The sequence below is a fragment of the Camelina sativa genome, chromosome 8, assembly GCF_030686135.1.
Source record: "Camelina sativa cultivar CO46 ecotype springtype chromosome 8, ASM3068613v1".
Lineage (NCBI taxonomy): Eukaryota > Viridiplantae > Streptophyta > Magnoliopsida > Brassicales > Brassicaceae > Camelina > Camelina sativa.
This window is the reverse complement of record NC_141887.1, coordinates 6,269,652-6,293,910: the sequence shown is the minus strand read 5'-3', so window position 1 is coordinate 6,293,910 and position 24,259 is coordinate 6,269,652. Positions and strand designations below refer to the sequence as shown.

The following is a 24,259-nucleotide window of genomic DNA, read 5'->3' as shown; positions in this document are numbered from 1 at the left end:
TAGTTTCCTTATCTATTTATAGCTACAAATGTTATATATTATATTTTATTTTTTGGTATGAGTTCTTACAACTGTTATAATCTAATTAATATTAAACATTTCACTATTATATGATGGATGTATTAAAAGTTTCAATTAAACAATATACATATGTAAGAATAATCCATACACATTCACGAGAAAATAACAAATTATTTCTACCAAAAAAAAATAAGAACAGAACAAATTATTATTAGTACTTTGTTTGTAGTGTTAACAAGATGCATTGTATGTAACTAACTATGTATTTAAACACATGATGACGATGCAACAATAATACGTCCACGGCCATAAGAGTCATAGTCAAAATTCAAAAAGATTGGGATCATAAGACAGCAAATTACGCATGTCAACGTCACAATAATGCGTACGACACACAACCATCCTTCCCTACTGTCTTGCAACGTCAACAAGTGGATTCCACTCTGACGGTGATTGTGTCTCTTTCTCATTCTCTCTCACTCATCTCTCTCTTTTACTATTTCCATGATACCCTGATAATTTCTTGGATTTTCAATACATTTATTCAAGACTACTTTGTAAAATATTCCCAAAGATGGGTTTCTCTAGTATAAATATGAGATCATTAGGTGGTTAACCATCCTACAAAGCATATCTCCACCTCAAGTAGTCTTAATTATTCACTCTTTTTTTTTTTTTTCTCCAAAGGTTTCCTCTCTTGATCTCTTTCTTTCTTATCAGATCTAAATTTGGATTTCTTGTTAAGTATATATCACCAATCTTGGAAATTATTTTCAGGTTAGATACATAACAATTAATAATGATGCTTTCGGTGATGGCTGCGATCCTCGTCTGCCTTATAGGCTACATTTACCGATCATTAAAGCCTCCACCACCGCGAATCTGCGGCGTTCCACACGGTCCTCAGGTTACTTCTCCCAGAGTCAAGCTCGGTGATGGACGATATCTTGCCTATAGAGAATCTGGAGTTGATAGAGCCAGTGCTAACTACAAGATTATTGTCGCGCATGGCTTCAACAGCTCCAAAGACATTGATTTTCCCATCCCTAAGGTACTTACTTAAAATCTCATTTTCTACTTAACTCTCGCACTTGTCACATGCCCATTTTCACCATTTTAGTTATATATTCAAAGATTGTTTTTTTTTTGCTTTCACATGTGAGGATATGTTTTGTTTTCCTCTTTATTTTTGGTTTTTGGTAACTTTTTCCGAATGAGAATTTATTATCTTTGGTTACATTAGACGATTTTTCTAACGCTAATTAAATGCAAACAAAGAAATAACTAAACGCCGTATGAGAGTTTTGAAATACTTTTTGTCTTAATAGAAAATCACTTCACAGTTCACATGTAGACGCAAAAGCAAAAAAATTCAATAAATTTTTCATTAAAAAAATTGAGTTTTGAAGCAACCACAACCTTAAAAAAATTGCAATGAAAATTAGTTTCTTCGTACATTTTTTTTCAGGATATGATTGAGGTATTTGGGATATACTTTTTGTTCTACGATAGAGCAGGATATGGAGAAAGTGATCCACACCCATCACGCACAGTTAAGAGTGAAGCATACGACATTCAAGAACTCGCCGATAAACTCAAGATCGGACCAAAGTTCTACGTTCTTGGTATATCACTTGGTGCTTACTCGATTTACAGTTGCCTCAAATACATTCCCCACACGTAATAAAGATTTGATGTTGTGTTCTGTTTTTTACACTTTTCTACTGCCTCATTATTTAATGTTCCGTTTTATTTTTTGGTGGGGTTCAATAGACTAGCTGGAGCAGTGTTAGTGGTTCCATTTGTGAACTATTGGTGGACTAAAGTGCCTCAAGACAAATTGAGTAAAGCGTTGAAGCTAATGCCAACGAAAGACCAGTGGACCTTTAGAGTGGCTCATTATGTTCCGTGGTTGTTATATTGGTGGTTGACCCAAAAACTGTTTCCGTCTTCGAGTATGATCACGGGGAACAATGCGATATGCAGCGATAAAGATTTGGTCGTCATAAAGAAGAAAATGGAGCATCCAAACCCTGCCATGGTAATAAGTTAATTTTTTCTTTCCATTTTATGACAATAATAGAGCTAATTTGGAAAGTGTGACCGGCTTAGTTTCTAATTAACATGGGTCAAATTGAAGTTTGGGATACATTCAGGGTCAAACTGTACATTTGAAAATAGTTCATGGACCAAATTAAAATAGATAAAAAGTTCATGGCCATATTGGAAAATTTATTCCTGATGGGCTGGTTCTGACCTAAATTATAGGGGTTAAATATAACTTTATAGAAGTTTATGGCCAAATTGGAAATAACAAGTAAGGTTTTAGATCCATAGGTTTCTGTCAGCCAGTGTCATGTGTCTGAAGATTTTTTCACAGTTTGACCCTACATTTTGTTTAATGATCGGTTCAAACCCCAGAAAAAGGTCCGACAACAAGGAGACCACGAGTGTCTTCACCGGGACATGATGGCTGGATTTGCTACATGGGAATTCGACCCGACTGAATTGGAAAACCCGTTTCCAGAAGGCGAAGGATCGGTCCACGTGTGGCAAGCGATGGAAGACAGAATCATTCCATACGAAATCAATGAATATATATCACAAAAGCTTCCATGGATTAAGTACCACGAGGTCTTAGGTTATGGACATCTTCTAACAGCCGAGGAGGAGAAATGCGTAGACATTATAAAGGCGCTTCTTGTTGACTGATGAGCATCTATATCTCTACACAAAGATATCGTAACATCATACACTAATATAGATGCTAGCTAATAAAAACTTGACTTATTTGAGAGGTTTATTTGATGGACTATCATATTATATAAGTTTGTAACTGAAATGAAAAACCTATTGAAAGTCAATACTTTAAGGTAATATTATTAAGTCTTAACAATCTATTTACTCCTTTATCTTCCTCAAATAGAATATACTCAGATATCAACATTGCTAATAACTTTGAGCTAAGCGTTTTTATAGTTTCTTGGTAAAATATTAATACAAACTCGACAGATTTATTTTATAGGTTCTTCATAATCAGTGATTCATTGCATACTATACACAATATAGTTAGTTCGTGTTTAACACTTCATCAGCTTTAATCAAAGTCTAAAGTCTACATGTACCAAACTGAATTTGAGTAAATCCTTGTACTGAGTTGATTTCTTTCACCCTAAAATTACCAAGAATATAGTTGTCGAATTTTTTCGTATAAATAATTATAAGAATGTAAACTTGAAAACTAAATCAAACTTTTAGTCGTACCTTTTATCGGTAACATAATTAAGAAGGCGTTGAAATCAACCGCTTGTTTGGTTATCAGTCGGATGAACAGTTAAAAAGAATACGAATAAAATAAGTGGTTGGAATAAAATTGTTAGATCTTCAGTTGAAACGGTTATAACCGCTCAAAAATGTGTATTTACAACTGTTTGGTTGAAAATTTATAATTGTTTAATAGTATATTTTAATAATTTTTTTGATTATTTATTTTTTTTAAATGTGTTTTACAAAATTTAAATTTAAATTTTAAGTTGTTATTTATATTATTTAACCGTTTGTTATTAATCAGAACTATTATTTGACCGTTCTTTTCGAATTCATCTATTTTTTTCCACAATTTCTAACGAATTTCTTTTTAACCGTTTTTTCAGTAACCGTTAAAAAATTTGATCGTTTTGTTTATACAATCTTATCAATCTGAACTCCATGTCTAAACAATCAGAAGTGAATCTCCTATATACAAAAGAAATCACAAATCTACCTCCATAAAAAATATCACAAACCATATGTAAAACTTTTATATTCCTTTTTAATAAAAAGAGTTAGACAACAACACAGTAGAAACTAGAAACATCATAAAATGACACTACTGGACTGGTCAAAGCCGTGTGAAACTGAGACGAGAGAGAGAGAGAGAGTGGTGATGACGTCATCGATCTTTGTACATAAATGTTATTAATGGCCAATAAGCAAAGAGAGCTGACCAAAAGGGTTTTTTTTTTTCTTTCTCTTCTTTTTCTTTTTCCCTCTCCTCTGACTCTGATCTTCCACAACAACAACAACAACAACAACAAAGCAAAGCTTGACTTCGTTGAAACTCTTACATAGCTTTGGTCTTTTTTTTTTTGTCCGAAAAATTACGCTTCGGGATTCTCGGAGCTTCGATATAGCTCTCAAGTTCCCCCGTGTCTTTTTTTTTTTTTTTTTTTTTTAATTTTGGTTCTTCTTCTCCGCGATTCTAGGGTTTTGCAATTCCTCGCCGGGGAAATCGAATTCGACGGCGGTGTTGTAGAATTTTAGGGTTTTCGAGGCTGTTAGTATTGATTTATGCCTTGGGCTTAGATACAAAGGTAAGAATTTTTCACGTATTCTTCAGAATTGGGTTTTCTTCACATTAAGATAGTTTTAAGTTGAGGATTGAAGAATAACTCTATTTTTTCTGGTATCAGGTTTTGAGTTGCTTGTTACTGTGTGTGAAGCAAGGAAGTATACCAAAGGGGGGCTAATAATGCTAGGTTCTGGTAACAATTTGAGCAGGGGTACCATAGGATTGTCATCTGATACCCCGAATTTGTCTCAAGTCTTGGCATTGGAACCGATTAGATTAGGGAATCAAAGCTATACTCGTTCAGGTGAGCTTAGAAGGGTTCTTGGTGTTCCTAGTAGGGCTTCATCAGAGGATACTTCTTTTGGGATGTCTCATCCCAGACCTTCTCCGCCTGTAGCAACTGAGGAGCTCAAGCATTTTAAAGATAGTGTGCTTGATACTTCCAGAGAAGCTGGGTATGTACTGTGTAAACATTTATTTGTTGTGGCCATTGATTAATCATATATAGTTGGATAGAGTTTAGCTTAGGACTTATTGCTTCTCTTAAAACCTTGTGTTTTCTTGTAGGGATCTAGCGAAGAAACTAAGTGAATCCATATTCAAGTTGGACAAATACGCAGAGACATTAAGTTCAAAGAAACGACGGCGGAATGATATACCACCTGGTGAGAGAATGGACGCAGCAAACTTTGATAAGGTCAGGAACCAGGTTCCAAGAACACAAGACAGTATGGTGGCTCAAAGATCCGAGGAAAGGAAAAAGATGCTTGGATTAAACAAGCGTCCTCGTACCACCGTCGCTGATTTGCGGGTTTGTATCTAAACCTTACTTTAGATCTATAGGGTGCTTATTAGTTTTTACTATATAATCGATTAGTGTGTTCCACAAGCATTTCTCTCACGTCACTGTTTGTTTAATGGTGTCTGCCTGTTATTGCTTTCAGGGGGATAGTAGAATGTCTTCCCTTGCAAGGCAGCAGGTTATTGAAAAGGGATCTGATTCACCTCCAAGTTTGTCTGGAGAACCAGTGCGAATAGAAGAGAAGATACGCAGATTACCTGTTGGTGGTGAAGGATGGGAGACAAGAATGAAAAGGAAACGGTCTGTTGCTACTCTAGGAAACAGAGTTATGAATCCTGATCAACGTGTCATGCAGCCAAAGCCAACAACTGACTCTAAGTTGCGTTCTTGTGACACCCAGAATTTCAGGTGTGCATTAATGATTAGTAAAACCTGGTAGTTCCCTGTTGGTTAGCTAAAGTACAACATAAAGGGATTTGGACATATAACACTGAACATCGTGTGAGGATGTTAGTACTTATTTGATAGTCCAAGGGCCATAAGTGGAGCTAAAAGAAAAGGATGTTTCGTTTGTTTACTGGTTGTTGTTGCAGGATTTATGATGTTCTAGTGGGGATACTAATCTGTTTTTTAACTGAGCTATGATATTCTACATGTTTCTATTGTCCATGAGCTATTTAAGTTACTGTCGGAGATTTCAAGTTTTTCATTTAAACTGGATTTCATCTTGAATTTGCTTCGGTAGATCTTACTTTAGCATAATGTTTCTTATAGAAAACATAATGTGGTCAATTTGTTGCAGATCGAAATCTTCACCCGGGGTGAGTGGGATTAACAGACTTGATACTTCATTTGAGCCAGACAGTCCAGGTATGGTTGCATTATCCAGGAATGAGTTGGAAACTGTTTCCATTGCAAGGGATCGTTCAGTACTTGCTGAGCAGAGGCTAGCCAAAGGAAACAATAAGTGAGTAGATACCTCAAGCTTTATGTTCTAGATTTTGCTTCTATATGATAGCAAATTGTTCTCGTGACTTATAAATGCATAATTGTGCATATCCAGGAGAAACTTACTGGATGATAGCCCCACAAACAGCTCTACTGCAATATTGAAAGCAAAGGTTTCTAGGGCTCCAAGAACAGCAGCCGTTATTGGTGTTGATTCTTCATCTAAAGCTGATTCCCCATCCGGTGTGTTACAAGGTTAGTGTTGTCTAAATACAGTAGCTGTAATGTTTATGGGAATAAGCTAACGCTTCCATTTCCAGCAGGTTCATCTACACATGCAATGGCTCAATGGGTTGGCCAGAGACCGCATAAGAATTCTCGAACAAGGAGAACAAATGTTATTTCACCTGTAATAAAGCATGCTGAAAACAAGATCTCAGCTCAAGGTTTTGCAACATCTGATTTTAGTCATAGAGCATCCCCTGGAACCACCCCGTCACTCTCAGTTGTTGATAGTAGCCCTTTAAAAATGAAAAGGGATTTGAGGAATGCTTCATCGCCATATGGGTTATCTGAAAGTGAGGACTCAGGAGCTGGAGACAACAAAACCAGAGAGCGTGCTTTTGCGAGTGGTGACTTGTTCACAACTCCTAAATCAGGGTCGCTATTACTTCCGATAAGGAAGAATAAGGTTCAAAGCAGTCATAAAGGAGGTGGTACATGGAAGCAAGGAAAGAGCGAAATTGTTTCCTCGTTGATAACTCCTGGCTTTCATCCTATCATGGTTAAGTCGGAGAATTTACCAGTAGAGAAGCCTCTTCACAACATCAAGAATGCTTCAGATAAGAATAGAAGGTGATTTATACCTAATTCAGTTCTTTTCCTTACCCTTCTACTTTCAAAATATTGTATTGTATATAACTCTTAAATTCGGAAGACCAATTGTTCTAACCTTCTTTCTCTCTCTGGACAGCAAATATGGGCGTCCACCTGCGAAAAAGGTTAAAGATCGTAAACCTTCTACTCGGCTTGCCTCAAATGCCAATACTCCTTCAGATATTACAGGTAGTTATTTTATTTTTGCATTTCGAGTTCCAATGTTTATCACGTTATTGGATAGTGTTTGGTAATAAACTATGTTCTGGTTCTACTTATATCCTAAACGCGACTTACCTTGAATATTTTGAGGTTTGGTAACTTTTAGTTCTTGCTCAGTTATTTTGTTTTGTGGTGGTAGTTAGATGTAATCTCTTCATGTTAGCTGTATAATTACCTAAAGAGCATCTCGTTCTTCTGATGGTGTCAGTTCCTAAGCATGTATTCAAGTAATTTTTTGGCTTTTCAGGTGAATCTGATGATGATCGTGAAGATATTTTTGCAGCAGCCAATTCGGCACGGAAGGCAGCAAGTATTCATCCGTCCATATGTCATGTCTTTTAAGTTTTATTGCCACAAATTTCCTTCTAACTAGACTTATATTTTCGTAGATCTTGCTTGTTCCGGTAAGTTTTGGAAGAAGATGGACCACATCTTTGCTGCCGTCAATGCAGACGACATGCAAAACATGAAGGATCAGGTAATAATCGATATATAGTATATCATATTTGACTTCTCTCTAGAATGCAATCTCTTATTAACTTTTAATTATCCAAAAATCAGCTGAATTTTGCGGTTGAACTCGATGAGTCTCTGTCAGAGGCAATCCTAGAAGGTTATAACATCTTGGTAAGTTGCAAACTTCTGCAGCAATGTCTCGTTTTATAGTCTCATTATATAATCTGAATATGGCATGAATGAAAGATAATTTTTTTTTCAGGGTGTTAAATTGCCCAAAGTACTGCATCGCCCTGGTGAGGGAATTGTTGACTATTCAAGTCCAACCTCATCATGTGTATCTGGTCTTTCATTTGAGAGATTGGACATGAGAAAAGTGAACGAGAGCACTCCGTTGTATAAGAGGGTACTTTCTGCCTTAATTGAGGAAGATGATGGAGAAGAAGTTGTACAATTCAATGGAGGGAAGAACCTGTCTCTTCATTACGCTAGTGATGATTCTCACTGTGGTTCATGTACCTATATCGATACCGAGTTCAGAGAGAGAGACAGAATGGAATTTGAAGTAGAGTCAAGTGGGGATTTTCAGACCCCTAAGAGTTGTTTGTTTGACAGATTTTCCAGTGAGAGGAGTGTTGTCTCTAATCCTTTCAGAAATGGTAGCATGTCTATATCGGTCCATAGCAATGAACAGTGGATTGGGGACGATGATCTTTCACATTCAGACGCCGCTCTTGGCAATGAGACATATTCAAATAATCTGGGCCAATTGCAAGCTAGGGAAGTGAACATTCCCAACTTCCCAGTATCTGACACCCAGTATCAACTTATGTCTTTGGATGAGCGACTTCTTCTGGAACTACAGAGCATTGGTGTGTTTCCTGAGGCAATGGTAAGTTTTTTCTCCAGTCAATTAAACTGTCAAGAACTTGAGCTAAAGAAAAAAACGTGTTACTCTTATTGTTTACTTATTTCCATTTTTCTTTTATCACAGCCTGATCTGGCTGAAGAAACTATGAGCACTGATGTTATGGAGTTAAAGGAAGGCATTTACCAGCAGGTAAACGCAAAACAAATATCTCATTCGTTACTAGCAAGAGTTTTTGTCTGATCTTCATAAAAATTTCGTCCTTGACGCATAGTAACCGTTCTCATATTCCGTTTTTTTTTACCAAAACTAGATCCGAAACAAGAAGAAAAAGCTGGAGAAGCTAAATTTTACCATCCAGAAGGGGAAAGATGTTGAGAAAAGGTTGGATTTGGCTTTTTCAGATGCATTATCTTTCAAGTTAAAAAGTTATCTTTATTAAGATTTAAGGATTACGTGCAGGAAAATTGAGCATCTTGCTATGGACCATCTGGTGGAAACAGCGCACAAGAAAAGAATGGTAAGAAACCATCATTAATTTGGATGAATGATATATATATATATATATATATATGGGGTTCTTAATTATTGATGTTACTCTGGAAACAGGCATGCCGTGGAAGTAAAGCGGCGAAAGTCAACAAGGTCTCAAGGCAAGTAGCACTGTCATTCATCAGGCGGACAGTTGCTAGGTGTCGTAAGTTCGAAGAAACTGGGCTTAGCTGTTTTGCTGATCCTGCACTTCAAGACATCTTGTTTAGTTCTCCCAGCAACGATGCAAAATCAGCAGAAAATGGTGGCTCTGGAACAGCCAGTAACACGCTCAATGAACCTTCTAATCATCAGGCTGAGGCCAAGGGTTCAGGTGCTCAAAATTCTGAACTTTAGATGTTGGTTCCGTAGTTGATTTTTCAATAGTTCATTCTGCTATGGCATGTATGACAACTTGGATAGGATTTTTTTCAGATAGATGCGAAAGCACATTCAAATGTATGTTATTAGATACTAAAGGTCAAGTCGCTTGATGAAATAGTTAGACAGTGGTTACACTTTTAAACCTGTTGGAAAATCTGATGAGGTATTTGGATTTTTGTAGGTGCAGTGTCTAGTACTAAGAGGAGGGAAGCATTGATAGATGATGTAATCGGATGCGCTTCATCTAAAGTCACAACGAGCATAGACAGCGCGGTTCTTAGTGGAGGAGGAGGGGCTCAAGGTAAGAGAGAAGATGGTTTCAGGAACAAGAACAAACCGAAACCCAAAGAAAAGAACAACAACAACAACAACAACAACAATGAAAACCAATCAAGATCGACAACAACATCAAGTCACCCAACAGGTCCAGCAAACAGAGGCACCTCGAACCGAGGAGGTACCTCTGGAGACGGTGCAGTTGATGAAGAAGCTCCCATCGATTTCTCAAAATTAGCGTTCAATGATCTGGAAGAAATAGACGACCAGGCAGATATTGGAAGCTGGTTTGAGGGTCTTCAGGATATTGATACAGCAGGACTTGATGAGGTTCCTATGGATGATCTCTCATTTATGTTTGGATGAGGGAAAGGAGAAAAAGAAACACATTTGACAGAAGAGATTGGTCTGACCCATACACCCAAAAGTATTCATTTCTTATGATTTATGTTTCTAATTTTTTGTATATAAAGATTTGTTTTATTATTGTCTGCCCTTGAGGCTGAGTATTGTTTAAAAAATGATTTAAAATTATATATAATATATGTATTTTCATCTTCAAAGTGTTCATACTTTGTTGCCCTTGCCCTGGAATAAACATATCACTGAAAACACTCACAAAATTGTCATGTGAAGTGAGCCAGTGGCTTCTGAAATCTAATTGCAAAATGTGGTGCGGTCCAGTGTGATGCTGTTCTTTTTGGGAGATCCTTCAGTGGTTTTGACTTGTTAGTCTTGTTTGTAGATAGATTGATTAGACCATCTTATTTTTAGAACGAACATAATCTCCCTAAATGGGCCTCATCAAATGGGCTAGAATTTGAAGAAACTGGGCTTGAATGAGCAGAAATAACTAGGGCTAGAGATGATCTCCTCCCTGGTTTCGTATAAGTTACAGAGGATTGCCTCACTCGCCGTTCTTTCTTTCTCTGTTTCCGATCTTCCCACACAGGTTGGTTCATCATCTTCTTCAATTGTTCTGAGACTTCTTTGTACGTTTTCTCGACAACACTCTTAACTTTTCTTTTTGTTTTCTGATTTTCAGGAAGCAGATTTGTTTAACGAAGTGTCAAAATGAGGTTCGTATGCTCAAATCAACGTTATGTGTTTCTTCTAGTTATAATCATTCATATGTTATCAAATGATTAATTGGGTTTGCTGATTTAGATTGTAAACAAATTGGTGTTATCATATAGATAGGCTTAGAGGTGAAAAAAGATTGAATCTTTAGAAGTGTTAGGGTGTTGAATCATATGAAACTTATCTTGTCATTTTGGGTTTTATGGAAGGTTAAAGATTTGATTTTTTTTTGTTATGTTTGTGAATGGTGGTGTAGTAAGCTTCAGAGTGAAGCGGTGAGAGAGGCGATATCTGCTATTATCACTCACTGTAAGGAGACTAAGCCACGAAAGTTCACTGAGACTATTGAACTCCAGATTGGTCTTAAGAACTATGACCCTCAAAAGGACAAGAGGTTTAGCGGATCTGTCAAGTTGCCTCACATTCCTAGGCCAAAGATGAAGATTTGTATGCTCGGAGATGCTCAGCACGTCGAAGAGGTAAACAAAAAGTTGCTGTCTTTATCTTCTAATACATGTTTGTCTTCTTTGGAAATGTTATGGTTGGTAGTATAATTTAGGGTTGGGGTTTTTATGTAGGCTGAGAAGATTGGGTTGGATTCTATGGATGTTGAAGCTCTTAAGAAGTTGAACAAGAACAAGAAACTTGTTAAGAAGCTTGCTAAGAAGTACCATGCTTTCCTTGCTTCTGAATCTGTCATTAAGCAGATTCCTCGTCTTCTTGGTCCTGGTCTCAACAAGGCAGGCATGTCTCTAACCAACCTTCCATTTCTTGCGTCATCTTCATTTTATATGTTTTGATCTTCAGATTTAATGCTGACTCCTTTGAACAACGAAACAGGAAAGTTCCCAACTCTTGTTAGCCACCAAGAGTCTTTGGAAGGCAAAGTGAATGAGACTAAGGCAACAGTGAAGTTCCAGCTCAAGAAGGTTCTTTGTATGGGAGTTGCTGTCGGTAATCTTTCCATGGAAGAGAAGCAGATCTTTCAGAATGTTCAGATGAGTGTTAACTTCCTTGTTTCTCTCTTGAAGAAAAACTGGCAAAACGTTAGTAACAACAACCTCTTTACACACTTCTTCTCGATCATTCTCGATTCACTTGTCCGTTTCTAAACCTGAAATGTTTGTTGAATGTTTGTCTGCAGGTGAGGTGCTTGTACTTGAAGAGTACAATGAGTCCACCAAACAGGGTTTTCTAAGTTTTTTTTTTATTATTATAAAGTTTCTCTAAGGTATCATCATCACACTTTGAGGAAATTTGATTTTCTTTTTCTGTCATGAACCTTGTTCGTCTTGGGTTTAAATTTCAGAATCCTGACTTTGTAGGATCAAGATTTTGTTTAAAGACAATTTTGTATTTCTTGTTGCTTATTATTAGTGGACTCCATTTAAGTACTCTTACGTTTTGAGCGATCTTTGTTTATCAATGTTGTTTAGGTCTCTCTTTTAGGCATTTAGTCATTTCCAAGTTTCTCAGTTCAAACTAATTGTGATTCTATGTAAACATTACTCGACTCCATTCTATACGTGCTAGTGCAGCCAAATTAAATCCAAGTCTACTTTGGTATTTCGAATTCTTGCTTTTGTGTTAGAACACGATTAGCAATTTCTTGGTTTTGTTAGCTACCTCAAGTATGGCCGAATGCATGGCCACACATACATGGCCACACATACGAACTAAGGTAAAGGACATCCAACTACACGACCTATATATAATACATGGTCACATGTCTGAAGGTTAAGGTGTTATGTGCGGAACACCATACACATTAAATCTCGACAAACCGGACGATTTGCGATGGTGTTAACTCATCGTTGACTCATCGGACCCGAATTAAAATCCGATCGGACTTACTAATCAGAACCCGAGAACCTGACCCGGTTGAGTTTTAGGGTAATTATTGGACCGTTTAATGGGCCTAGAGATTAAACAAAAAAAAATTCAGGCCCATTAACTTATTACTTCCTAACATAGATTTCATCGTAAAAAAAAATAAACTTTTCGATTTTCCGATTCAGTGTGTAAGAATTCGATCTACTTTTCACCTAGGGTTAACTCGAAGAAGGAGAAGAAATCATCATTTGTAAAGTAATCTGCTGTAATCGTTGGTTTTAATCGGAACTAACTTGGTGTTCGGGTCTGAATCTCTCACAAATGAGGTAAATTTTTCAATTTTGCTTTCATGTTATAACATTTTTAGTAGTGGTTTAAGTGTGAACTAGTGGGGATGTGGGGATGTGAGGATGTTGTCGGATACTTTACGGGGTTGGTTTCGGGTTTTCATAGTCTCGATTGCTTTTGTTTGATTCTTTTTTCATGTGATTTGATTCCATTGTCAGTGAGTGACTTGTCGGGGTGGTGGGAAATATTGTTACTTTATCCTATACAGTTAAAAATAGAGACACAGACAACTATTTGTCTTCGTAAGTGACCGAAAATTGTTTTTTTTTTTAGTGAGAAAATTTCTGTTAAGGTGAAATGCCATCATTCTGGCGAATTCAAGTTACTCGGAGGGGTTTTAGACTACGTCGGTGGAGTTGTTGAGGAAATAGAAGTGGATTCTATCACTATCTTCGAAGATGTACTTATATATATGCTGGAGAAGCGAATTAAGCATATTGGGAAGATGTGGTACAAGCTACCATTTGAAGATGTATCGGATAGGAAGCCTTTGTGGGAGAATGTTGATGCAAACAAGAAGAAGTTGGTCTCAAAAGGACGATGGATGAAAGAAGTTGACATTTACTTTGAGAAGGAAGGAGAAGAATGTGTTGAAGCTGTAGACACAATAGCAGTTGGAAAGGAGAATGCGTGTGATGGTGCACTTATTCTCAAGGAGAATGTTTGTGATGATGACGAAGGTCAGAGTTCAGAGGCAGCTTTATCTGAATCATCAGAATCAGAGGTTGATGGTGACATTGGTGACGAAGAGACCAAGATTGAAGAAGAGGATATACAAGTTTTCAACCATGAAAATTACGATGAACAAATACCAGATGAAGATGATGTATATCCTGCAACTGATGATGAATCAGGGGATGAGGAAGCACAAACAGAGAAGTTAGTTAGAAGAGGTGTTGTGGATGGTGTGTTCAGTTTAAGGCAGGTTTTCAGCAGTGGGATTGATTTTAAGAGGAATGTGTTCAAGTATGTCTTAAAGACAAGGCGGAATGTTGTGTACGACAGGTGGGAAAAGGAGAGGTTGGGTGCTAGATGCAAAGCAAAAGGTTGTGGGTGGAAAATCTATTGTGCTGTGGAGATACCAATTGGAGGAAAGTGGATGGTGAAGACTTATGACTATGACCATCAATGCCATCCAACCGGAAGGTGTGAGATCATTAAAACTCCTGTCATTGCTGATTTATTCCTTGAAGATATCAGAAGAGATCCGGAGATGAGCGGTCTAGAGATAAAAGATGAGATGAAGAGGAGGTATAACATAATAATCTCCCCAAACCAAGCAAAAGTTGCTAGAAGACGTGTATTTGATAAGCTGCAAGCTGAATGTGATGAGCAGTTTGCAAGATTAAGAGACTATGAGCTTCACCTAATAACGTAAGTCAACAATTTCATTTTTGTATTTGTATTATCACTTTGTTCTATTTAATATTCGTATTTGTCTTAACATCTTTGTGATTTATTGTAGGTCCAATCTGCATACTACAATTGAGGTTAATACAACTGTAAGGGCTGATGGTCGTGAGGCATTTCAACAAATCTACATCTGCTTTGAGCCGTTGAGGATTGCTTGGAAGCAGAACTGTCGCCTAATCATTGGTTTGGATGGTACTTTTTTGAAAAACTCTACCAATGGGATGATGCTTACTGTCGTAGGAAGAGATCCTAATAACCAGATATTTCCAGTGGCATGGGCCGTAGTGGATTATGAGAACAATCCCAACTGGGAATGGTTTGTTCGAAAGCTGAAAAAAGATCTGGACTTGGGGCTAGGTAAGAACATCACTCTGATATCAGACATGCATAAAGGATTGATTCATGGTGTCTCAACTGTGTTACCAATGGCGGAACATCGAGCTTGTGCTAGACATATCTACTCCAACTTGAAGAAATCAAACAAGGCAGACATGTTGAAGCCACTGTTCTGGAGAGTGGCAAGCAGCTACAATGAAGCTGATTACAATGCGAATTTGGCGATTTTCAAAGAGTTTGATCCCCAAGCTTGTGCAACTCTACTTCAAAAGGATCGAACTACATGGTGCAGGGCATTCTTTAGAGTTGGTTGTTGTTGTGCTGATACTCATAACAACCATACTGAGTCGTATAACAGAACCTTAAAGATTGCAAGGAGGAAGCCATTTGTCCAGATGTTAGAGCTGATAAGGAGGGATGCTATGCAACGGGTTGCCATCAGGTCCACTATTGCTGGGAAAGAAACTGCTAAGTACACAAAAAAGGCAAGAAAAGAGCTAGAGAAATCATGTGACGAAACTCAATATTGTGCAATGATCACAAGCACTGGTGGTGAGTACGAGATTGTTGAGTTTGGGACTGGATATTTTGTGAATTTGTCTGCGCGTACTTGTGCCTGCATGAAATAGGATTTGACTGGTATCCCATGTCGTCATGCTGTTTGTGCAATCAGAGAAATGAATTACGAAGTGGAAGACTATATGTCACATTACTACTTGACTGAAAAATGGCAAGGGACCTGTAGGAGAGGTCTGAGGCCTGTTAATGGATCCAAATTTTGGAAGGACTCTGGAAGACCACGGATTGTTGCACCGCCTTACAAACGTCCTGCAAGGAGACCCAAAGGCAAGGCAAGAATCAAGGGTCTCAATGAATCACCAAGCAAAAAGAAATCTGACAAGAAAGTTGGTCGCCAAGGAAGAGTGGTCCACTATGGTCTTTGTGGTCAAGCGGGTCATAATTCAAGACGTTGTCCGAATGAGGTATGTCTTCACACTATTGTTCTTTCTCTTTTTATTTGGTTCTATTGTTCTGACTATTCTTTTGGTAGTCCTCTGAGAACAGGGCCAAGAGAAGAAAACTAAATGTGGCACCACAATTGGAAGCTCAAGATCAAGCTGAAATGGAAGCAGCTTTTGCAGCAATGGAAGCTCCTGACCATGAACCTGAACCTCAAGTGGAACCTGAAGTGCAAGATTTTTCCTCATCCGCACCACAAAGAAGAAGTTTTGTCGAGAGGATGCTATTCCGCTAAGGTAGCTGACTCATTTTTTGGACATGTCGGGTTGGTCAGTTTTTGACTCTTTTGGTCCAATATTGACATGTCGGGTTGGTTGTTATTGACTCCTTTTGGTACAATATGGTAATGTATTTGGTGACTTAAAACACCTAATCGGGTATTATTTTGGTCATGTATTTGAGTTGTTATTGACTCCTTTTGGTACAATATGGTCATGTATTTGGTGGGTTAAAACACCTAATCGGGTATTATTTTGGTCATGTATTTGGTGAATTGAAACACACACTTAATCGGGTATTGTTTGTTTTGGTCTCATACTTTTGGTCATCTATTTGGTGACTTTAAACACACTTAGTCCCAAATCTTTTGTTCTGCTAACCAAAGTCATTACAAAGTCATTACAAATTCATTAAAAAGTCAATCATTAACCAAAAGCATTCAAACAACAACAAAGCTATCCAATAAGTCAACCAAAGACAATGGCTCCAATTGCACATACCAGTAATCCTGTCAATCCAGTGATGACAATGCGTTGACGATACACAGTTGTTTCCATCTCAACGTTCTTTGATGACATCTCCAATTGATGCTTCTCCAAATCATCACGAAGCTCCATGATTGTCGATTTTAATTGACTTATCATCCTATTCTTCTCGTTAATTTCAACTTGAGCTTCTACCAACGCTTGTCGGGGCCAGCCTTTCACCTCTTCTTCATCAACCCACCTAAAGAATTTGCAGTGTGCGTTACCACCTTCCTAAATTCACATCAATAAGAGACTGAACTAATCAACAAATCTCACCACTTCAACACTGTTAATAACACTTACGAAACATACCTTGTACAACTCACACCTAAAGAACTTTCGATGTGGATTCCTCGCCGTTTTAGATTTGAAAATCTTTGCCGGTAATCCACAATCACAGACTTTGCGCCCTCCATATTTGCTACTACTGGAGGATCCCGAGCTTAATTCCATCTTCGAAACGATGAACCCTAAAAACCCTAATTGTCGACTCAAAGCTTGGAAAAGATGAACACTAAGAACCCTAATAATGGAGTGCAATCGTTTTAAGAATGTGTTTCGGGTATGTCGAAGAAGAAAAAAATCGATGTTAGGAGGTAATAAGTTATTGGGCCTGAATTTTTTTTTGTTTAATCTCTAGGCCCACTAAACGGTCCAATAATTACCCTAAAATTCAACCGGGTCAGGTTCTCGGGTTCTGATTAGTAAATCCGATAGGATTTTAATTCGGGTCCGATGAGTCAACGATGAGTCAACACCGTCACAAATCGTCCGGTTTATCGAGATTTGATGTGTATGGTGTTCCGCACATAACACCTTAAACTTCAGACATATGGCCATGTATTACATATAAGTCGTGTAGCTGGATGTCTTTTACCGTAGTTCGCATGTGTGTTCATGCATTCCGCTATACTTGAGGTAGGTGACTATCTTTTTTTCCTAAAAAAAATTTTGGTTATTTTTCTCTTTTCATTTTAGTTGCACAATTACCACTACGTAAAAGCATCGAATATCACCATAAAACGTATTATATCGTTGGAGTAACCCAACCTTCTTATTACAAACTCGTTACAAAGGCAACTGATTAAAACTACAAGAGGCAACATTTTCTTAATGCATAAAACATACTTTATATCTTCACTAAAATCATTTAATTTGAAACCTTTTGTCTTTGCTGGCTTTAATTTGTAACAGAGATTCACGTAAACAACAAAACATAGCTATAAATATGTCTTTTAGAGTACTTAAATGTAACACTTGATTAAAATCATGGGATACCAATGATTGGTAAGAAGGGAAAGAAGCTGGCTGGTGGAAATCCGAAACCTCCTGCCCCTGGGAAATTAACAGTCTTCGAATCTCCGATCATATTTCCAACATTATCTTCGGTTGGTTTGGGGCATGAGAGAGAGAAGGGAAGTGGGTTTGAGGTAGTTAAAACTTTGGAATCGTGTTTAGACATGACCAGTTCAGAGACCAAGTTGTGTTTGTGAGCATAGAGTTGCTCAGGACCTCCCAAGAGCTTTGCAAGACAATTCATAGAGCCCTTTTTGTAGGCCGCGGGAAGCACTGTCAGGAAAGATCCGTCTGAAGCTGCCATTGCGGTTATCTGTTTCTTCTCTCCATCGCACTTTACTAGAACCCTAATACCTGAATATAATCAAATACAATACAAATGGTCTAGATATCAAGAAACTTATAGTGTAGATATCAACTTTCGTCACCCCTTTTGACTAAAAGTTACGTAAGAATGTGATGAGTGGTGTAAGTGATTTGCATAAGTTGGAAACTTGGATGACACACACACAAAAATCCAAGTCATTCAACTAGTTGAAAGAGTAGACCTGAGAAGTCGAAATCGTGGTGACAGTCAAGGCAAGAGACCTTGCCGCTGACAAGTGAAGAAGCCGAGAGCTCCATGTTGGAGAAGACAGCTAAAGTAAAAAGGAAGAATGCTGCAAAAGTTGCTTGATTCGCCATTTCGATGAACCTTAAATTACAACAAATAGCTTATGGATTTGATGGCTTTAGATATCTTGAATGAGAATATGGGGAACGTATGTAACTTTTATATAAAAGAAATACTTATTAAAGGAACCAAATTGCGTTGATATTTGGTGGTTGGCCTTTACACAAATAGATAACGTACTATTGCACATCTTCTATATTAGCGGCTCTTAAATTCATCCACCTCTTCATATATTGCACCTGCAAATTTTTATTCAACCTAACATTTCGTTAGATATAAATAATTTATATACGAACACCACATGTCTAGTACAACTGAGTCACGGAGAGACACTAGTATATCTTGTTACACAAAACACCATTAATTTTGTACGTTTAAGTGTCACATTTAAGTTTCTTCAATATAGATGAATCATTAAAGTTCCTTCCAAATGTCAGTAAGGATTTTAGTTTTGTTTTTTCTTAATACATAGTCTTATACAGGTCTTATTCCTCCATATATCATTCAAGAGTTTAGATTCTAAATCTCTTCTCAAGTAGGAGTTTACTTAGAGCAAAACCTCGAAACCAAATAGAAATAAAGAACATTTATCAAATATTAATTATATATGCAAGCTTTTCTGAATTATATCGTATCTTAGATAACCTGGACTGGATCATGTACTCTCTCGAACATTTTATTCATGCAAACAAAGAGAGTATTGATCAATCATTTAGTGACCACCAAAAAAAAAAACATTTCTGTCATGTTTAAACAATTTATTGCGGGTCTATTCATCCATAAACTTTTTTTTTTTTTGAATAAAATCCATAAACTTATTATATTATTCATTAGAAGATTCTACAGTTTTAATTATCAGTGAACCATTTAAACCACATTCGTTGAACCACACTTACTATACCCAGAGCCGTGCCTATGGGCAATAAAAAAGGCATTTGCCTCAAGCCCCCACCATTCTTTCATATATTTTTTGTGTTTGTGAAATCATAATCAGTTTGCTATCAAATATTTAAGAAAAGAACTAAGTAAAAACTTAGATTATGAGAATTTGGTGAAAACATTATTTAAATACAAGGAAAAAGACTATATCTTAGTTTTTAAAGATTATTGTTTTGTTTTCAATAATTTCTATGTTTTAAAATGATTTTTACATTTATTTTATTTATATTTTTTTTAAAAAAAAACTTTCAATTTCAATTTCGCCTTAAGCCCCTGTAAATCTGGGCACGGCACTGACTATACCAATCGTAGCAACTTTATTTATGCGGTATTAGCATTGACTATACTTTAACCATCTTCACTTGCTAGAGTTTAAAAACAATAGAAAGCCTAGTGGGGAAACATATTTTTGCTACTGTCCTTTTTAAAACTTTTAATGTGCCGTGAAGGTTTGCTCAACAGTAACTAACAGTGTCAGTGGTCAGTGGTTGCATATCATTTATATCCATCAAATATGTGTCATTTTTTTTACCTGCACTATGTGATTAACAGCGCAAGTCAGTTGTAAAAATGGTCTTATATATATAAATATACAACTATATAAGTATTGTTTAATGTTTCTTTTGCTATTTCTGTATATGTTTGTTTGTTTGTTTTTTTTGTGGCGTTTATATATAGTTTTAGAACACATATTTATATCCAATTTCTTAAGCATAACTCAGTATCGTGCCAAGGTCTATCAGTGTGGCCTTTGTACATTCTGTTGTTGAAACAAAATAAAATTTACATAAAAGAAAGAAAAGCAAATTACAATTATGGATGATAAATTATTAAGCAACGGTATATGTATTGTTTTTGTTAATTTTTCAAATATGGATGTAATTTAGAAAGAAATATGGAGTATATACATAGATCGACAAGCCGAAGGATTTTAAATAGACAAATTACAAATATAGATGATATATTATTAAGCAACGGTCCACTGTATATCGTTATTTCATCGACCGGTTTATCTGTATAATTATAATTACATATAGTAAGTAGACTTCACACATGCAATACAAACATCTTCTGACTTGATTCCGTATGATACTTCAATTTGAAGTTTATTTCTTGAACACGTGTGTCATGAGGCCATGGATATGTGTATTCATAAAATAGTCTTCCCAATCAATACATTTTGGGTTGGTTCCGAATAATTTCTCCGTCTCTTTAGCTTCATTCTTGATACGCAATGTTTCGAGGTTTTTATCATCGAATCTGCATTTGGTACAATAAATTGTTATATATTACTTTAAATGAATTTACATATTACTTTTTTGTTTGGTTAATGCCATGAGAGTTAGACATACATGCCCTTGAAGATAACATAAGGCTTGTAGAGCTTCACCATTCTCATGGCCATCTTGAATTTACGGTTGTGATGCTCATATGTATCTCTTTGCGATGGCAAAATTGTACTTAGTAATCCCAATATCTAAAAAAGTAAAACAAAAAAATATGGAACAAATATGAGAGGATGCAATTAATATTATGGCTCTTTCTATAGTTAAGAATACGTACTCCAACAAAAAAAATGTATTGCACGTGCAATTTATGCAAATTTTTACCTGTATGGGTAATTTATAGCGCAGGTTCGTGTATACACGGAACCTAGCCATTGTGGATTTTGTTGTAAGGTTTGGGACTATAAGCATACCATTTCGTCCGACCAGAGGGCTTTCCACGAAATAACGAATCATCATTTCATAAATTTTCTTATATATCACCGGATTTTGGTTAGATGAGCCAACATGGTAAATGGTATGACTTCCTGAATCACGGAAATGTTCAGCTGCTGCTGCGATCATTGCATTTACCACCATATCGGCCGGTATCTTGTTATATATATAGATACATTTCTGTGTTAGCATCAAGATAGTGAAAATATAATTTTAATTGACATTTTTCAAATTCACTGGCAATGTGGCTAGTGAACTTACTATATCACATACTGTCTTTTGATCGACGAGAAAACACCTTAGCATTCCCTTTCCGTAGGATATAATCACACTGTCTACGGTTCTTCATATATACAATAACCACAAAAAGAATTTGAGTCAAGTACTTGGATAAATCATAGAAAGTAACTATCAAAACGACGAATATGATAAATTAGGCCAATGGACTTGTGGTGATAGCTTACTTTAAACCTTCAATCCAACCGGGAAAAGGGTTCGAGATAGTGCTTGTGATTATTGTGGGACGTATAATTACAATAGGCATACTTCCTCTATAGTGTCCAAGAAGCATTTCTCCCATTGCTTTGGTGAAGACATATGTGTTTGGCCATCCATAAAGCTTTGCCCTGTTTAACATTATACATGAGCAACGCATGTGATAAATTAGTTACATCATATATACCATCAATTTTCTATATTAATTATTTGAAAATGTAAGCAAAACCTTTTTAATGCGAAGTCTTTCATGGCTTGTTCAGTTTGTTCCTTAGAACAACCTTGTTCTATGAGTCGTTTTAATTTCTGTTCTGCCAGTCGCATTTCGGTATTGATGTCTACTTTGTTTTTACCTTTAAGGGTCTCTCCCATAGCAAAAGGTTTCTCTAATATGTGTCCCGATCTTTCCCCACAAACATAAGCTATAAAAGAAAACAAAAATATTTTTATTTAAAAAGATAATTATAATAAATGTACATCGATATATATATATATATATGTATATCGATCAAATCGGTTTTTAAAGGTTAAAAGGATTTACCAGTTGACACATGGAGAAGCAATTTTGGTTTCACACACTTCTTAGCAAAGTTAAGGACATTGATTGCTCCAAACGTGTTGATCCCAAGTGCAACATCGTATCTTTTTTGACATATATAAAACCAAATTATAAGCTAGTTAGGTCGTGAATAAGGAGGTATTATTGTTTGTCCTAAAAAATAAGCGGGTGCAATTCACTTGTGCAACCTTTCATCGAATCTAGTGGTGGCAGCAGAATTTATGATAATATCGATATCTTGCATCATGTCTTGTAAGAGATTAGTGTCATGCACTCCAATATCCTTCAGTGATATGTCACCCGGAACTGGAACAACTTTTTCCGAGATTAAGGCGTTTAGACCTTCATCACCAAGATTCTTTCTTAGTACCCTAAACAATTCTTTCTTGAAAACCTGTTACAAAGATTCATTTTCGTATAAATAATCTAGAGAAGAAAAAAAATTAGTCATACACTTACACACATATTTATGACAAAATATACCTCACAGTGTAACCGTCGTTCCGCAGACTTCTTGTCGGATGCTCTTACGAGGAGGTAAAGCTTCTTCACGTTTGGTTGCAATCTCAGAATCCGCTCCACGAGAACTATATGTTTAAATATAAAAATTGTTAATGAACAATAATGACACTAATTAATGGTTAAAAAGAAGATGCTCATATATATATATATATATATATATATGTATATATTCAGTTGATATTTCGTGGTACAGGAGAGTATGTAGAATTATACGTACCTTTAGCAAGGAAGCCTGAAGCACCGGTGACGAGAATTGTCTTGTTCTCAAGAAACTGAAGACAGTTTGCTTCCATTGTTGAAACTCAAAAAACTAATATGAAGAATGTATAATAAGTGAAGTGTTTGTTTGTTTGTTTGTTGAGGATGTTCGATCATTGCACTATGAGACATGTGTATTTATAGTGGGTGTGAGTGAGGTATGTCGTGTGGGAGTTAATTAGCGGATCATTGCGGTTTAAAATGTTACTAATTAAAGTGACTTTAATAATTGTGTGTTTTCCTCAACATCTGACCAGCTATCTCACTTGTACCATTGCAAAATCGGTACGGAGTCGTCAGATTTCGCTTTGATAACATGACTTTCCACGGCTCTGATTGCTATTACAACAGTAGTTTGGTGCTCGAGAGCAATCGTTGGTTTAAACTCCGGTTTTTCCTTTCACATTTCACTTATGTACGTAATTATTGATTAATAAATTTAAAATTTCAGATATATTGATGTTGTGAATTTGTGATCATTGATCAACATGCAAGTTTATTGATTAATTGTAGAACGTATCATTGATGGCATTCAGCATATTTAACACATGCAACGTTTCTTAGAATCTGTAGTGGACCTAAATCCTGTGATTCTATCTAGATCACTAGATGGTTGCCGACTAACAAAAAGAAAAGAAAAATTGTATGTTTATATGAATTCAAAATATAAATCAAGATGTCTGTTGTTTGAACTGTTCGCCCTAAAAATTCTCTCCCAGGCACATCTCCCAAGGAGCTGCAAGCCTTTGACGAAATGAGCTCTTCCCACCGGCGTTGCTCTTCCGGCAACCCTTAATCCTGAATAGTGGTTGGTTACTAGGCGAGATCTCTCAGGACTCCTTCCTCCGGTGACGTTTCTGTTCCGGCGAGCTTTTCCCTGAGATGACCTTCTCCCCTTTGTTGATTTCGACCTCCTCTCTTACTCTTCCGATGTGTTCGGTTCCTTTCCTCAATCTGAGGCCTCCTGCAGCCCCGCCACCGGAGGCTCCGTCTCCGCCAACCCCACCAGAACCACCGGATCCACCAGACCCTCCTTCTCACGTTTGCTTGCTCTCCGACAAATCTCTCTCTCAGACGTCGTCGCTAGCCTCCTTTTCGTCTAAACCTTTCCCCTGTTTGCTCTGGCAACTCTCCACACCATCGCTCTTCCTCTCCACACCGTCGCTCTTCCTCTCGTCATCGCCGCTTCTCCTCTCTGCACCGCTACTTCCTCAGATTTTTGTTCTGAAACCTTTGGTAGTGCTTGTGTCTTATCCTCATCTCCCATCCTTTGTATCAACGGCCAGTGGCTCTCTTGGCGTTGCCT

The 24,259-nt window shown here is 36.9% G+C and overlaps 6 protein-coding genes and 1 pseudogene across 12 annotated transcripts; 4 read left to right on the top strand and 3 right to left on the bottom strand.

Moving 5' to 3' along the window:
• The first annotated feature begins 317 nt into the window (after positions 1-317).
• LOC104706535 (uncharacterized) lies at positions 318-2,919 on the top strand. 2 transcript variants are annotated; one of them, XM_087462084.1, is made up of 5 exons: positions 318-470; positions 799-1,072; positions 1,490-1,701; positions 1,795-2,062; positions 2,443-2,919. In XM_087462084.1, the coding sequence occupies exons 2-5, from the start codon at positions 821-823 to the stop codon at positions 2,731-2,733; spliced, it is 1,023 nt and encodes a 340-aa protein (XP_087318210.1). In that variant the 5' UTR covers positions 318-470; positions 799-820; the 3' UTR covers positions 2,734-2,919. The 2 variants fall into 2 exon arrangements, with proteins under 2 accessions (XP_087318210.1, XP_010421037.2); XM_010422735.3 differs by having other exon boundaries at positions 397-708.
• A 990-nt stretch (positions 2,920-3,909) lies between these two features.
• Positions 3,910-10,271, top strand: LOC104706533 (uncharacterized). Of its 4 annotated transcripts, none has more exons than XM_010422733.3 (17): positions 3,910-4,373; positions 4,473-4,806; positions 4,919-5,162; positions 5,296-5,561; positions 5,956-6,120; positions 6,217-6,356; positions 6,425-6,956; positions 7,075-7,166; positions 7,447-7,509; positions 7,589-7,677; positions 7,761-7,826; positions 7,918-8,547; positions 8,650-8,715; positions 8,837-8,907; positions 8,986-9,043; positions 9,133-9,388; positions 9,620-10,271. In XM_010422733.3, exons 2-17 carry the CDS (start codon positions 4,532-4,534, stop codon positions 10,078-10,080), a joined length of 3,474 nt encoding a protein of 1,157 aa, XP_010421035.2. In that variant the 5' UTR covers positions 3,910-4,373; positions 4,473-4,531; the 3' UTR covers positions 10,081-10,271. The 4 variants fall into 4 exon arrangements, with proteins under 4 accessions (XP_010421035.2, XP_010421034.2, XP_087317761.1 ...); XM_010422732.3 differs by having other exon boundaries at positions 6,422-6,956; XM_087461635.1 differs by having other exon boundaries at positions 3,998-4,373; positions 9,626-10,271.
• Positions 10,272-10,546: 275 nt separating this feature from the next.
• Positions 10,547-12,188, top strand: LOC104706532 (large ribosomal subunit protein uL1x). The gene is made up of 6 exons (XM_010422731.3): positions 10,547-10,666; positions 10,760-10,793; positions 11,051-11,273; positions 11,373-11,538; positions 11,635-11,840; positions 11,939-12,188. Exons 2-6 carry the CDS (start codon positions 10,789-10,791, stop codon positions 11,990-11,992), a joined length of 654 nt encoding a protein of 217 aa, XP_010421033.1. The 5' UTR covers positions 10,547-10,666; positions 10,760-10,788; the 3' UTR covers positions 11,993-12,188.
• A 760-nt stretch (positions 12,189-12,948) lies between these two features.
• Positions 12,949-16,038, top strand: LOC147939749 (uncharacterized; annotated as a pseudogene).
• Positions 16,039-16,430: 392 nt separating this feature from the next.
• On the bottom strand, positions 16,431-16,943 carry LOC104709281 (uncharacterized protein At1g43920, Chloroplastic-like). The gene is made up of 2 exons (XM_010425921.1): positions 16,803-16,943; positions 16,431-16,721 (listed from the first exon to the last, which is right to left on the bottom strand). The coding sequence occupies exons 1-2, from the start codon at positions 16,941-16,943 to the stop codon at positions 16,431-16,433; spliced, it is 432 nt and encodes a 143-aa protein (XP_010424223.1).
• A 557-nt stretch (positions 16,944-17,500) lies between these two features.
• On the bottom strand, positions 17,501-18,658 carry LOC104706531 (uncharacterized). Its single transcript, XM_010422730.3, has 2 exons — positions 18,335-18,658; positions 17,501-18,140 (listed from the first exon to the last, which is right to left on the bottom strand). Exons 1-2 carry the CDS (start codon positions 18,468-18,470, stop codon positions 17,758-17,760), a joined length of 519 nt encoding a protein of 172 aa, XP_010421032.1. The 5' UTR covers positions 18,471-18,658; the 3' UTR covers positions 17,501-17,757.
• Positions 18,659-20,465: 1,807 nt separating this feature from the next.
• On the bottom strand, positions 20,466-22,988 carry LOC104706530 (putative fatty acyl-CoA reductase 7). 3 transcript variants are annotated; one of them, XM_087463091.1, is made up of 10 exons: positions 22,910-22,988; positions 22,657-22,778; positions 22,362-22,567; positions 22,156-22,256; positions 21,844-22,036; positions 21,584-21,745; positions 21,381-21,462; positions 21,009-21,275; positions 20,751-20,875; positions 20,466-20,658 (listed from the first exon to the last, which is right to left on the bottom strand). In XM_087463091.1, the coding sequence occupies exons 1-10, from the start codon at positions 22,986-22,988 to the stop codon at positions 20,505-20,507; spliced, it is 1,491 nt and encodes a 496-aa protein (XP_087319217.1). In that variant the 3' UTR covers positions 20,466-20,504. The 3 variants fall into 3 exon arrangements, with proteins under 3 accessions (XP_087319217.1, XP_087319218.1, XP_010421031.2); XM_087463092.1 differs by having other exon boundaries at positions 22,353-22,567; positions 22,657-22,760; positions 22,913-22,988; XM_010422729.3 differs by having other exon boundaries at positions 22,657-22,760; positions 22,913-22,988.
• Positions 22,989-24,259: the final 1,271 nt, after the last annotated feature.